Raw genomic sequence first — 16451 nt, 5'->3', positions numbered from 1 at the left:
TTGTGAACTTATATATATTGAGTCATCAATATATATAAGTTCACAATACTCATATGTATTTATTTTTAAACTTAAATGGTTTGCCGCAATCAGTTTCCTCAATCGGTTTGAGTTGAGTTAACTTGTTGGGTTTTACAGTTAGTAGCTGTGTTGTGCTCTGCTATAAGCTTGCCAAATGAAGCTTCATGAGATGACCTCTGAGCTCTTTAGGAAAACTGCTTGATCATTGGTTGATCTCGCCCTTTACATTTCCCTTCATTAGTGAAATTCAAAATTATCCTCTGCAATTTATCAATTCAGGAAACATTTACAAAAAAAGTAATAGAAATGTATAGAAAATATATACTTGACGCATTAAGACAACAAATTTTACATTTAATGCCTATAGATGTTTTGAGGGATAAGACTATTCAACAGAGAACCATGTAGTATAATACATTTTGATAAACATGACATAAGCAATTGATAATGTAGGAAACAGCAGACAATTGTACATATCAATTGTATGAATATATTAAAGCATTTGCAATTTATTCAAAAGCATGAGATATTGCTTTTATGATGTGCACAAGTGAATAGATGATGTGGAGGTTGAACAAGTTGAGAATTTCAGTTGTGATTTGAGAAATGCATAGATAGATAGATTCTAAATTCTGGGAATGTCAATTTATGACTTTTCACTGAAAATTCTAAGATGATGTTATTTTTTACTTCCAAAAACTAAATTTAAGATTCATTTACAGATCTAGGTTATCTAGGTTATTGTTTTCCTCCATATATAAGCAGTTTTCCTGTAAATTTTTTATAGTTTTTTAGAGTTACATTTATAAACATTTTTACAGCGTAAAGACAGAGCCCATGTTGCTATGTACATTGAGGTATGAATGTGTGAGTGTGTGAGATATGATTATATCTTATTAATCTCCAAGTCAGTGAGCGCACTCAGATCCAACTGAACCGATCTCTCTCTCTCTCTCTCTCTCTCTCTCTCTCTCTCTCTCTCTCTCTGTGGCACAGCATCAAACTCAATATTTTTTGCAGCAGCGAGAGTGCATTGTTCCCTCTTGCGCACTAATCAGAAGGAATTCGCGCGATGCCAATTTGCAGAACGAAGACATCGAGAGCTTTTGGAAAAGAGCTTCAGTAGGAAACAGAGAAACTGGTGACGTGAGGAGCCACTTGAAGATGACCCATTTGATCTGTGTCCAGATAAAGCCCCATGGAGAGCGATGGTGCTGAAAGGGACAGCTCCGGTGTGGGAGTCCGCGCGCTCACGGGCTGCGCTCTCTGCGCGCTCATCCTCTCCACGCTGCTGGGGAACACGCTCGTGTGCGCCGCCGTCATCAAATTCAGGCATCTCAGATCCAAAGTCACTAATTTTTTCGTCATATCCCTGGCAGTTTCGGATCTCTTCGTGGCTGTTCTGGTCATGCCGTGGAAGGCTGTCTCTGAGGTGGCCGGCTTCTGGCTCTTCGGGAGCTTCTGCGACACTTGGATAGCTTTTGATATCATGTGCTCAACGGCGTCTATCCTCAACCTGTGCATCATCAGTTTGGACAGATACTGGGCGATCTCGAGCCCCTTCCGTTACGAGCGTAAAATGACCCAAAGGGTGGCGTTTGTAATGATCGGGATGGCGTGGACACTTTCTGTCCTGATCTCTTTCATCCCCGTCAGACTGAACTGGCACAGGGCCGTGGATCATAACGCGCCTTTAAATCTCACCATACACTCGGAGGACTGCACTGCGACTCTAAACAGGACTTATGCAATTGCATCTTCGCTTATAAGCTTCTACATCCCCGTTATAATCATGATAGGAACATATACACGGATCTATCGGATCGCACAAACGCAGATCAGAAGGATCTCCACTTTGGAAAGGGCAGCCGGACACATGCAGAACAACAACCACGACTGCGCGAGCGAACAGTCGCTGAAAAGCACTTTCAAGAAAGAAACTAAGGTGTTAAAAACACTTTCCATCATCATGGGGGTGTTTGTGTTCTGCTGGCTTCCCTTTTTCGTCCTCAACTGCATCGTGCCCTTCTGTGACCTGGACACTCTTGGAGACTCTCTGTGCGTGAGCAGCGCCACTTTCAACATCTTCGTGTGGTTCGGATGGGCCAACTCATCGCTCAACCCGGTCATCTACGCGTTCAACGCGGATTTCCGCAAAGCCTTTACCACTATTCTGGGTTGCAACCGACTCTGCGCGTCCTCTGCGGTGGAGACGGTGAACTTCACCAACGAGCTGGTGTCCTACCATCACGACACCACTCTGCTCCATAAGGACGCGCAGGGTGTTCCCTCAGCCCTGGGTCTGGTCCCCGGTCATGGGGAGCGCATGGACTTACCTTTCGACAAGGTCTCGGTCGCGTCTGATTTGTCGCGTACCCAAAGGAACGTGTTGCTGCCTGCGCTCGAGCAGCAGGAGGGAGAGATGGAGATTTCCCTGGACATGATGCCCTTCACCTCCACTGCACTGAGCGACTGCTGTGGGATTCCGGGTCAGATTGAGGAGCGTTGAGTCTGGACTCATTTCACAATAACCTATTTATAGCATCAGAATTAATATGCGTATGACCTCATTTTATTTTTTACATGCACTCAACTTAGGCCTAAATTTAAGATTTATGCATTTGAATTATATAAAATTCCCATCCTTTTTGAGTTTTTAACACAAACAAGACAATAACTTAATGTATTTGTCAATCAAACGGATAAGATGCACTAAAAAAAATCATGCATTATTAATTATTTGCATCTAATTGATTTTATTTAAATAATCGTATTTTCAAAATGCACCTATTCTAACAGAAGAACCGTTTTTTTTAACATGGTTAAAATATTGCTATAGCTGTGGAACAAGCAATATTCAATTAGTTTAAATGTACGAAATTGGAAGAAATTGCATTTATTGATGATAAATATATAAACCTGGATATTAAACATTCAGTTTATTAGCACTACACTGCCGAAATCTTACCCGTTTATGTATGACTGACAAATATGCATCACATTAAGTTTATTAATAATCACATTAATTAGCCTATACCATTACATATTTATTATATTAATAAATGCTGTAGATTTGAAGTTCATTATTATTTCATGTTAACTAATTTATACGTCTATAAATCTATAATGAAACCTTATTGTAAAGTGTTACCGAAATTTTATATGAAATTTAAATATATATCTTAAATTGAGGCCAAAATATTTTTGAGTCCTCATCAATTTCAGCAGTCCGTCAAAAAGGTGAAATTTTCATTTAGAATAAAACACTTTATTTTATTAAAGTAATACTACTAATCTCATTTTAAAGTTTGAAGAAATTGAAAGCTGGGGTCTAAAAGTGTGAGACCACTAGTGAAATGCAAAATGATAATGTTATAAGAAATAATAATATCAACATAACAGTTTGAATGAAGAGTTTAATGAAAAAATATGTTTTATGTTTATTTTGAAGTGTAGGCTATATTAGATTTCGAATGCCAGATTTTTAGTGTGGAACTTTGGAGGCACCGTATAACTGAAAACGACACAAACATGTGACTTTAAATTTGAGGTGAGGTTATCCTTATCATATTTATTTTTTTTATTTTTTTTAAGTAAAATTGGGATTCCTTCTGATGTGTTTTTTAAAAAAAAATCACTTTATATAAACTATAATTGGCACAATCATCAGAGATGAACCAGTCGAAAGACGTTTCTAGTTGCATCCCTTATTGCATGTTTGTTTGTTTTTGTTGTGGATCACACGAGGGGCTACGGAAAGTCTAAAGGGACATGGTGAAGAGCGGAAAATATGAAATGGGAGGAAAAATGAATTTTAATGCTTTTGCGTTCTCTCGCAAATGTTTTGTGTTCCCGGAGGAACTTTGCATTCACTCTCAAAACAAGTTTTCTTTCTCTTCAAATAAAACACTTAAAGTGATATTGACTCTTCATATAGGCTACTGTGACTCAATGGAACGGTTGTTCTTTACATAGCTGGCAGCCATTGTGAAATGTAACCCTATTTGCAGCACTGGTATTGCAGATTTGGTCATCTGAAAAAGTGTGTATCTGGTTTAGGGTGATTCAATCAGGTATTACCTGATCCTGGATAGCAAAACATGGGATTTCCAAATCTATATAGACTATAGCCTAATTCTGATGCAGATTAAACTCTTTAAACAACTGGGCCCTGGTGTCAGATATGACACTTTATTTTAAAGTTGTTTTTGAAGTATAATGAGGAATGTTATTCCCCTAATAGGCCTACACACAAGAACCGTATCATACATGCTGACTCCAAAAACAACAGTTAAGAGAAATGTCAGTCTCTGTGCCACTTTGAGCTTGAAAGCACAAGATGAGCTTATGTCATTTTTGATCTTTGTCTGAAAATAGCTAACCGTATTATGCTTTTCATGCTTTTGAAGCAGACCACATCAAGTATTTTCATAATGCTGAGAACTGCACAACTACTATAATGAGGTGCTCATCAGAAAATACATAACTGCTTTATTAAAATACTTGATTAAACAAAATGCGGAAAAAGCTTGGATTGGGTCTCTGTTGTGTTTAGATGCAAATCTGAAGAGGCTTGTTAAAGACTACAGCTATTAAGAGATGAAGTGTGCTGTAATAGGTGCCACTTGGGAGAAAAAAGAAAAAAAAAAAGAAAAAAAGAAGATAAAGGAAATCTGCAAAAAACCTGCAAAGACACACACACACACACACACACACACACACACACATTTCTATCCCCTAATCCTACACATACCCATTACAGAAAACTTTCTGCATTTTTACATTTTCAAAAAAAAATTTTTTTTTACATTTTCAAAAAAAGTGTGATTTATAAGCCGTTTTTCTCAGTGGAACCAAAAAAAAAAAAAATGTCCCCACAAGGACAAGGATGTATAACATCTTTGTGGGGACATTTTGTTCCCATAATGAAGGGTTTACCTGAAACACACACACCAAGTAATCTTCGTGGAAACTTTGAGGGCACAATGCCCTGTGTAAACTCTTGAACTTAGACAAAAAGCTATTAGTTCAGCGATTTATTCGTGGTGCAGTGCCATTTTTAGTCAAGGTAATAACTGCATGTGACGAGGAAAGATTTAGGAACCGGCACAAGGAGAAATAAAAAGCTATATCAAAAGTAATTGGTTGCTAAATTTGAATTGTCTATTTGCTGCGAGTGCATTTTGACCATGTCTTACAGTAAACCTTGAACATACGAGTAAATACAAGTGAAGTGTTCACTCCAAGGTCCTTTTGGGCACATTTATTATTTCACACCCAGAAAGTAGTAATTGTTTTATTGATTTCAAAGATTCTAATATGCATGCGGTTTGATGCCAGACATTGACACCACACACACACACACACACACACACACACACACACACACACACACACACACACACACACACACACACACACAACCGTTTAAATATAGAATGTTTCGATGTGCACTTCAAACTGTCTTGAGTGATTTTCTGTAAGATAAACCTGCTACAGAACTTATTTTGTGTGTCAGCAGATCTTTGAAAGCTATTATTATTTGTCCAAATGACAGAAGATATGTAGCCTTCTTTTGTACTGGAAAAGCTTGAAAGCCTCTGAAATTGTTGAGCTGAAGTTATGTGAACAGCAAAGAGAGCAATCAAAAAGAAGACTTAATTTTTCTGTCTTTCAACATGAAATAAAAAATGCTTGTTTTGATTAAAAATCAGGTAAATATTACTGTAAAGCAGTGATGAGAAGTAAAGGTGTTTTTTTTCCTCACACTTTTCTGATTTACCTAATATGCAACATACATTTTCAACAAAAAATTATTAATTATAGTATTAAATATAGTATAACATTTTACAAATATAGCTGCAAGCAGCAATTATCGGTGTCAAGCGCAAATAAGACAAAAAGACATGCCAACATGTCTGGGAGTGTCAGACCAACTGCAACAATGAGAAATTAAAGACATGATATCATCATGATATTAGATTGTAATCTATTTTTTACAGTCTATGATTGTAATTAATGGCAATGTCCTTGTTTTGTTCTATTATAGTGCCACCAAGTGGTGCAGTTCCAATGCTTTTTTTTATGTGTTCTCAGAGTGAGCCCATACATGTGTGTGTCAAATTTGGTGAAAATATCTCTTTTAGTTTTGCAGTTATGGACATTTATATGAATGAGAGCATAAAAATTACCCATGGGTGACTTTGGATTTTTTTGCCACTTACTATCAAAATTTTGACATTTGGGCATTTGCAAGTAGCCAATGACCTATGTTTCCAAACTTCCTACGGTGATTATGTCTCGATCGTACTAATAACGGTTTCGAAGATATTGGCAAATGTTTTTTAAGTGCTAATTTACAATATTGCGCTAACCATAATGCTATTGTTAGACTCGGCAAGGATTCAGGAATGTAAGGAGATGACTCCCGTGAAAATAAGTCAACCAAATCCAAAGTTATAAGCATGTAAACCATTTTTTCACCACTAGGTGGCGCTGGTACGAAACTTTCAGACTCCTTCAGAGCATCGTGCTGATGACCCATACCAAGTTTTGTAACAATACGTTCATGCGTTCATAAAATACAGCATTTTAGTACAAAATTCAAAACGAAGCAAAAAATGGCCTATATGGAAAACTCAGTCGACTCGGCATGACGCCCTGAATCTAACGAGACCACTTTTATGATTTTTGGACAAACTGTTCAGAAGTTATAACCAAAAATAGCTAGTTTTCGTATCCGAAACGCAGCATGTAGCCTCAAGTCATGCTTGTGATGACATGTGCCAAGTTTGGTCTGAATACGATAAAGCGTTGCGGAGATAAAGCCTTATGTCTGTTTTTGCAAGCGCTACGTAAAATTAGTTTGCGCTGTATTCAAGAACGGTATGACGAATCAACTTTTTGTCGCCATGGTCTGAAGATGATCTGATTCAATTTTTCGTGAAAATCGGAGCAACCGTCTAGGACGAGTTCGAAAAAGTACGTTTTTAAAAAAATCGTGGAAAATAACGTCATATGATGCAATCGAATCGTCTAGAGCCAAGGAATCAGTGGGAAAATAAATTTTGTTCAAAAGTTACCAGTTGGTGGCGCTAGAAGGATTGAGTTAGAGACTTCAAATTTGCTATGGTGACTGTTCAGACTCTATCAGTGTGCCAAATTTCATAACTTTCCCACAAGCGTTCTATGGGCTGCCATAGACTTCCATATGGAAGAAGAATTAGAAGAATAGGAACGCCAACGATTTCAAGAGGTGCCTACGCAACTTTCAGTGCTTGGCCCCTAATAATGTTTAATTTGTTAACACAAGTTACCAACATGTAAACATTAACTAACTATGAAAAAATACGTTTAGCATTTATTAATCTTAGTTCATGTTAATTTTAACATTCACTAATACATTAAAATCCAAAATAGCATTTGTTAATTTAATGGAACTGAGCTACCATGAACTATAAACAGCTGTATTGTTATTAATTAACTTCAACAAAATAACAAATGTATTATTCATTGTTAATGCATTAACTGATGTTAATGGAAACCTATTGTAAAGTGTTGCTTTTCAAATTAATTGCAGATTCTAAACTTATTACAATTACGTTAGATCATATACCTCAAAATGTTTATGCATTAGCCCTGTTGTACTATAACTAGTATTCACATTATAGCAAACAAAAACAGTGTAATTTATAATCATTGTAAAGAATGACACAAACAAGTTCTTTTAAACTGCAGTGCACAGTTTGTGTGAATGAGAGGAAGTGGGAAGAACGTCAGAGCACTCTCTCTCATCTGTCCAACAGCAGGTGTATAATGGATTTAAAAGTGCATCATGATCCCTAATATAGCGGCAAAATTGGAGATGAAAAGCCTTTGCGAACAGTGATGCATCTACACTTCATAATCACCCTTAATGTTATTATTCTTATTAATGGTGTAAATACAATATAACAGAATATAAAAGGTTATTAAAGCCTCTAACACTAGAGCTCTTTGCCAAATGAGGACGTGCTCAGGGAATTTCAGTAGCAGATGCATTACTATTATTCCGTCCAGAAAACACCCCATGGCATGAATCATAGGAAAAAATAATGATTTATGCAGTTATGCAGACATTCAGTTTCATTATTCAGAATGTATAGCGGTTACGTTGATTTTTTTCATTATAACATCCCTTGTGGTGAATTTATGAATTTAACAATATTTAAAGTGTCTTTTGGCCAGTAGGTAGCAAACTTTGTCAGGACGATGTGGCAAAGGCACATACAGAATTTGGTTTGATATCTTCAGCAAGCTTGTCAAGATTTTTCTGGAGAATGGTGTTGAACATCAACAATCCAATGTGCAACTTTTATGAAGCTTGGTCTATATATATATATACACACAGCACAAGTCAAAAGTTTGGAAATATAGCTATTTTTAATGTTTTTGAAAGAAGTCTCTTCTGCTCATCAAGCTTGCATTTATTTGATCATAAATACAGAAACAAACAGTAGGCTAATATTGTGAAATGTCGTTACATTTTAAAATAATGGTTTTTTATTTTAATATACTTTAAAAAAAAATAATGACCCCAAACTTCTGAACGGTAATGTATATTGTGGCTAAATATATGTGTGTATATATATATATATATATATTAAATAAATGCTGTTCTTTTTATTCAAAGAATCCTGAAAAAAATATCACAGGTTATAAAAAATATTAAGCAGAACAACTGTTTACAACATTCATAATAAATCAGCATATTAGAATGATTTCTGAAGGATCACGTGACACTGAAAAACAGAGTAAGGATGCTGAAAATTCAGTTTTGAATCAAAAATTATATTTTGAAGTATATATTCAAATAGGTAACCATTATTTTAAATTGTAATATTTCACAATATTACTGTTTATACTCTATTTTTGATCAAATAAATGCAGGCTTGAAGAGCATAAGAGACTTCTTTCAAAAACATTAAAAATAGTAATGTTTCCACTCCTTTTGACTAGTGTGTGTTTCCACTCCATTCAACCAAAATGTCCTTGGGTATATATATAAATATAGAGATCAAAACCAGTAATAAACTCCAAAAATGTTTCAATCAATTTTGTTTCTGGGTCATTATGTGTAACGATGCATGCAGGGAAGCTGAAGACAGAAGACTCAGGTTCTCAGAAAACACTAATAAAGGCAGTGCAAACACATCTAAACATAACAGAGACTGGACCAAGAGTGAAGGCAAGGGTGAGGCTTAAATGACAAACTGAAACGAGCTAATAAATGACACAGCAGAAACCAATGATCTAATAATGACGGTAACCATGGAAACTGAACAAAGGCGGGAAACTGAACAAAGGAACAAGTGAAACTCAGACATGAACAAAACAGGGAAACAGATTAAAAAAAAACATAACCCTGACATTATGTTCAAGTAATATGTGCAGTTATAATTGTTGGTGCCGCTAGAGTGTGTGGAATACGAAGACGCTCCCCAGTCAGTGTTCCAAACTTCACGACATACATTATGTGTTCTAAGGTTCTGCAAAATATGCTATGCAATGCTTTTGTGCTCGAACCCTATAAGTGCAGACTCATTTGAAGCAATTATTCATTCCATGTGTACTTTCATAAAATATGACCAGCACTGAAATATAATTCTGTTAAAAAAACATATAATGAAAATAGAGCCCTTGTCCTTACCTGTATATCAATATATCAATATATTCTGCAGTCAAAAAGTGCAGTGAAATGCACGGTACCTTTGACCTTTTAAACACATGAGCAGGTACTGTATTCTCTGAGCCGTGTGACTTATTTACCCAAAACATGACATCTCCTCCAAAACATGTCAGAAGATATGCAAAAGAGAGGAAAAAAACGAGAGGTCGGGTCAGTGGATGATGTGGAAGATTTTAACGCTGCCATAAGGAACAAATGTCATCGGAAGCAAACTGAGCACCAATAATATGCTTAAAATTCATTCCCACACTGTACAGGAGGCATGCTTGGTAAAAAAAACATGGCACTTCCTCCTCTCAAAGGTCAAGAAGAACTGGAGCTGTACATGCACAGTGCAAAATTCACAACTACAGATTTCCAGGGTGAATATCAAGAACATGTTCACGTCATATATATATATATACATACAACTAAGCACCACCATGCAAAATCTGTTCTCATTACTGTAAAATTGAAATAAATTATTAGTGCTTACATTTTCGAAGCATTTGTACATAATGATAGTATTTGTTGTACAGCTTTTAATTAACCAATCTAATGCCGAACGCTTCCTTTCGCTTTTCACAATACTGGATAATAGAACACACCTGATGCACACTGGGAAGTATTTTTATTTTGATCAGGTCAGGATTTTCTTCTGCCCTGTCTTTCTTTCTCCTCCCCACTGCATTTATTCACATGCAAATGAACCTCAGGTGCTGCTACCTGAATTCTAATCCTCGTTTAAATCAAGTGTATTATTGGAGTATATATCAAAAGTTTCTTTTAGACTTGGGAATGACACAGGGTGACTTTATCATCGTCCTGTGATGAATGCCTGTGTAGAATATCTGTTTCCCAGCTGCGGTTCCCTGAAATATATTATTTATTGTGCGTTTGAGCAAGTTGTTGTTACTGTTACAAGTTAATATCAATGCATGGATTTGATTAGTGCCTGGTGCCAATTCTTAAATGTTTCTCATTCATTTTACATAATAAAATGACTATGAGAAGAAGATTTTCAATAAAAATGTTAAATTGATAGTTCACTCTAAAATGAAAATGAAGTCATCATTTACTCACCCTGGTGTTGTTCTAATGTTCTTTGGACCACAAAAGAGGAATTTTTAAAGAATGTCATCCATAATGGCACACATCCATAATATCACAGAATGATCCTGTGTGAAACATGGTGTATATACCAAGTGTTCTGGGGGTATACGATAAGGTTTGGTAAAGAACAAATGAAAATGAAAATCATTTTCATTTTCAAAATCATTTTTTTTCATGAAATGAATTCATGAAAATCCTGACCTTGACCGTTGGTCTTCTGTGCTCAACTTTCTTTTCTTTCTTTTTTTGATAGCCACCACTATTAGTAGGGAGGTTAAGTGACTTTTGACTTCAAGTCATGATGCAAAGGTCCCCTTTGGTATGGAAGTACCTTAGGGCCATAGAAATAAATTGATCCTAAGACACAAGTGAGATCACATTTTGTATCTTATATACGCACATTTTTTAAAAATGGCCGCCGACCATATTTGAGAGGCCCATATCTTTGCTTCTGTTATAGCTATAATGACAAATTTGGTATCAACGTGTACATTTTTGGGGTCAAGGAGTCCAATAAAATAGGTTCCAAGACTAAAAAACAATAATGTTGTCCTTACCATGACAATTGGAGGTGAAGTATGCAATTTTTTTATTAAAAAACGCATGCCAAACACACAGTCCATTCACAACTTAACTTGTTTTCAAGCGGTCATGACACACACATTCCTCTTTTATGCATGGCCTCCACCAGATATCTACTACCACTTTGCTGGTCTCTTATGTGACGAGGAACACTGCCATGTTTCTTGGATCTGCATCTTACAGAGTTGAAAATTATTTGCTGCCCAATGGATGTTGTAGCCTGGAACTTCTCAGGTCCAGGAGGTGGCTGATCAATACCTGATCCATCAAGAAGCATGTGTAAGAACGATCTCAGCATGGGAGGGATAGAATCAGCTTCACAGGAAGTTGAGAAGGCACCTGTAAAAGCATGCTTCATGGGGAGATACTCTTGCTGGATTTTGGCTGCTTTGAATATGATGGAGACATCGGTAGAAGTGTTGTTTTTCATGTCAGCAACAGCTTTGCTCAGGTCATCATCAAATACAAGGGACCAGACACGATTTATTTGAACTGATCTGATGTCAGGAATCAGGCGTTCAATATCCTCCCGAAGGCGTGTGGTGTTGCATTTGATGTTTGGAAATCCAAGATCAGCAATGCGCTCGTCATAGAGGGCTGTCAAGTCAGACATTGCCAGTGATTCCCCTGAGCAACGATAGTCCTCGATGTATTCGAGCAACTCATTGAGGACATGTGCTCTGATGACCTGAGTTGCATTACTTTCAGTTGAGTCACATCCGACAGTTTCTGCTTTTCTATAGAGCCTAGTCAGGCATGCACGATGATAAACAGCATTAATAGCAACCATGTCACCAGCAGCTAGTTCAGCCAATAGATGCCTGTCACCCACCACCTGAGCACATTCTTTCACTTTTCTATCCAAGCCAAGGGTGGCAGCCCTCCTCAGTCCCTTTTTTTTGCCCACTTCACCACAGAAGAGACAAGGTTTATCGAATGGTTCACATGATGATGTTGAGGGTCTATATGACTTGTGTTTTTAAAAAGAGTTGCTTAAAAAACAATTGGGTAACACTTATGTTAATGTGTCCTTGTTACTAATGCTACATGTATTTACTTACTTACTTAATCCTCTTCATCCCCACTGGGACATAAGGCTGCTATCATCTGCCTCTACATGTTATTTACTTATAATTACACAAAACTAACCTTAAACCTACTCTAACCCTATAGTAAGTACATGTAGTTAATTAATATTACTCAGTACTTAAAGCCCACCTGTAGTCAATCCCTTGAAAATTGATATTTGATCACCAAAATTACATATTTAATCGTTTTTTCCTTGTAAAAAAATTTATTCATGCCTTAAAATAGCTTGAATGTAACTATACCCTTGCCTCATTTAGTATAAGCGGTTCTATGAATATGCCAATTAGCCCCGCCCCCACACACTCGCACCAGCTCAGAGATTCACTCCTTGACCATTGGTTACAAGTTAGTTTGTGACGTCAGAAACACCAGCGATTTCAAACTGCGTTTTTGAGAATGTCTTTAGTTCACTGCAGTTTTAAGGAGAACGTACTCAGCATTGGTGCTGACTTATGAATTTGCACATGGTTTGTCTTAAAGTATATTAAAAACACCACATAGACATATGAACAGCATTAAAGGGGTGGTTGATAAACATTTCACTTTCCTAACTTTAGTTAGTGTGTAATGTTGCTGTTTGAGCATAAACAACATCTGCAAAGTTACAACGCTCAAAGCAAAGGAAGATATTTGCTTTTAAAAGAAAACGTTTTTTAAGGACTACAACAAACTGGTAGGGACTACTCGACATTCCTCTCGGGTTAGTGACATCACCAACCCTAAAATTTACATAAACCCCGCCCCATGTTGAGAAGAGGAAGAGTTGTTATAGTAGAGCACATTTGTGAGTCTGCTCAAGCTGTCGCATCCGTCTTTTCACATGCAATACAGTACGTAACACAAATGCAATAGCATGTCATTCTGTAGGCATCTTACAACAGTTCCCACACGAGCGATTTTATAGATTATCATGACAGAATATGCTAATTGAAGATAGTTAACTCCACATCAGCAACATAAATTCATTAACTAACCATTCAGAAACGTCCTGTTGCATTCTACATCAGTCTCTCCATCATTGTCCGACTTAAACATAAAAGAAAGTTTTTGACATTTTAGTGCTTGTCTGTGTGAGGTAATTGGAGCTGCTAACACACACGCACGCACGCACGCACACACACACACACACACACACACACACACACACACACACACACACACACACACACACACACACACACACACACACACACACACACACACACACACACACGCTTGAAGCTCCGCCCTCTGTGCCGGGAACAGCAGCTCATTTGCATTTAAAGGAACACACACGAAACTACACGTTTTTACTGACCCTCAAAACTGAACTTTAACATGCTGTTAAACATGATCTGTGAGGTATTTTGAGCTAAAACTTCACATAAACACTCTGGGGACATCAGAGACTTATTTTACATATCTTTAAAAGCTTGATTTTCACCACAGGGGGACTTTAAATGTACAATTACACTGCAACAGGGTCAAATTAAAATAAAGTTTTACCAAAATTCTCTTTTGTGTTCCACAAAAACAAAAACAAAACAAAACAACAACAACAACAACAGCATACAGGTTTGGAACGACATGAGGGTTAATTAATAATAGTCTGTAATACTAAAACATTGGTTTATTGCTTCACTGTTGAGGAGTGTGCCTAACAGAAACCTGCACGTTAATCCATATAACAGAAGGGGTTCAAGACAGCAGCAGAGTTCCCTCGTCTCATCAGTAAGTCAGAGGATTGTATACCTTTATTCCGCTCCTACATTTGCATGTCAACGGGACTCACCCAGAAGCAGGAGTTCACAGGAAGGGGACTCAGGATCCTTTGGGAAGACTGATAACAGTGATGAAACGACACTCACAGATGCTTGCTGATCCCTTGTGGGCCACATGGCAACACACATCCCAATTAGTTACATACTCCTACCTAACACTCTCTAAAAAATGTGATTATATAAGAGAAAAGAACAAAACAAGATGTGGAAGTTTAGCTGAAAATACCAACTGGAACTGTGCTGCAGATTTGAGAAGTCAGATGATGTCTCACAGCATGCGACAAGTCACAAAGAGTACCAGGTGAATATAAAGAACATATTCAAGTCATTTTTTCAAAATAAATAAATAAATGAGTAAATAAATAAAAATCTTACATGTTTGTCCATGCTCAATTTCATATAGCAGTTTTTTAAGTGATCATCTGATCTGTTAATGCCATGTGTCTTACAGTAGCAGACAGAACAAATTCCATTTCATGCTATAAAAATGAACAAAACATGTACTATACTTTAATTACGTAAATATTTGGGATTTATTTGTTAGTTAGGGTCACTGCTCACCTTAAAAGATCCATCTGCCCATGCATTAGAATCAGTCATTTTCCCCCTAAATATAAACGTGTATCAGCTAGACGGACGCCTTTGACTGTTGCATCGTTTGACTTTTATCAGTGTCTTGTTTTAAGTTCACAGTTTAAAGTCATGAAATGAAAAAAAATAATAATAATCATACGGTAGATGGAAAAACTTCTATAGTGGTGAATGATGACAACAAATATATATATTTTTATCCCCATTTGCTCCAATAGCACACTCAAAAAAATAATCTGTTGAACGAACTTAATTAAATGAAGGAAAGGTTTTCCACAAAATTGAATTATATTTTTCCAACAAAATCGAATTAGTTTGAAATAATTTGTTGTAATCTTGTTGTATGAATTTAAATTAATTTAGTCATTCCTGCTAGATAAAGTTTTGTCAGGTTAACTACATTTAGTTTTTGTCCTGCCTTAAATCACTAACATTATAATTTTAGTTAATTTGACTCTATGGTCACTTCTAATGACAGACACTACTAGTGTTCAATTGAATTAAAACCATTTTTTACATAGTAATATAATATTACTTGTGCAGGTCTGCGAGTGAGGTTCACACATAGTGTATACTGAGTGCACACAGCCTGAACACGAGGTTTAATGCACATATAGCGTAATATTGAGCCCACAGCCTAAACACAGTCGCCACTCTTCTGCATAATGGTAACCACAAAATTCAAAAACATTACAGAAAGTCCTTTAAGTTTCTAACATAACTGAACATTAAACACTAACATTAACTAACAACATCTTTCCATTTACTGAAAAACACATAAAATAACACTTTTTCCCTAAATTGACCCTCTTAATGCAGTCCCTTGCAAAGCATGCTGGGAACTACAGATCCACTGCCCAGTTAGATGTCAACAACGATTCATGTAGTTTTCACACAAATGAATTAGGTTGATTGAACACAATTAAATTAAGTTGTGACAATATTAAACAATCGTGTTACTTTTGCTTATTTTAATTAATTATTTTAACAAGAGGCCAAAATTCATTTTTTGAGTGTATGGCATTATAAATGTGTATTAATAAAAAAAAAAACCTGTGGAATAACTGTGATAACTGTGGAAACGCATAACACTCTGTGAAGAGGGGCCATTTGTCTTATTGTGAACAATTCAACAGTACTTTTTTTTTGTCCTTGTAATGATCCAATACCAACTAAACTACTGAAACCAATTATTACCAATTAGATCCAATACCAACTAAACTACTGAAACAAGTGTTACCTGTAGTGGAAGAGCCTCTTCTCAATATTATTAACTCGTCTTTATCCTTAGGTCATGTTCCAAGAATATTCAAGTTGGCAGTTATAAAACCTCTCATTAAGAAACCACAATTAGATCATAATAACCTAGCAAATTATAGACCAATTTCAAATCTTCCATTTATGTCTAAAATTCTAGAAAAAGTGGTGTCCGCTCAACTCTGCTCTTTCTTACAAGAAAATGACATCTATGAAAAATTTCAGTCAGGATTCAGACCGCATCATAGCACAGAAACTGCGCTCGTTAAAATCACAAATGATTTACTTCTAGCTTCTGACCAAGGCTTTATCTCAATATTAGTTTTACTTGA

General features: G+C 36.4%; 1 protein-coding gene across 1 annotated transcript; it reads left to right on the top strand.

Annotated features, from left to right (window-relative positions):
• Nucleotides 1-1084: 1084 nt before the first annotated feature.
• On the top strand, nt 1085-2614 carry drd6b (dopamine receptor D6b). Its single transcript, XM_084135730.1, has one exon. The coding sequence runs from the start codon at nt 1220-1222 to the stop codon at nt 2528-2530; it is 1311 nt and encodes a 436-aa protein (XP_083991856.1). The 5' UTR covers nt 1085-1219; the 3' UTR covers nt 2531-2614.
• The last annotated feature ends 13837 nt before the right edge of the window (nt 2615-16451 follow it).

The sequence above is a fragment of the Abramis brama genome (genome assembly GCF_963993115.1).
Source record: "Abramis brama genome assembly, chromosome: 14".
In the NCBI taxonomy this organism is placed as follows: domain Eukaryota; kingdom Metazoa; phylum Chordata; class Actinopteri; order Cypriniformes; family Leuciscidae; genus Abramis; species Abramis brama.
The sequence above is the reverse complement of the archived record's forward strand: the minus strand, read 5'-3'. Positions and strand labels throughout refer to the sequence as shown.

Bases quoted from the DNA above. Each gene is read 5' to 3' on its own strand.
- drd6b (XM_084135730.1), top strand. From the start codon at position 1,220: ATGGAGAGCGATGGTGCTGAAAGGGACAGCTCCGGTGTGGGAGTCCGC.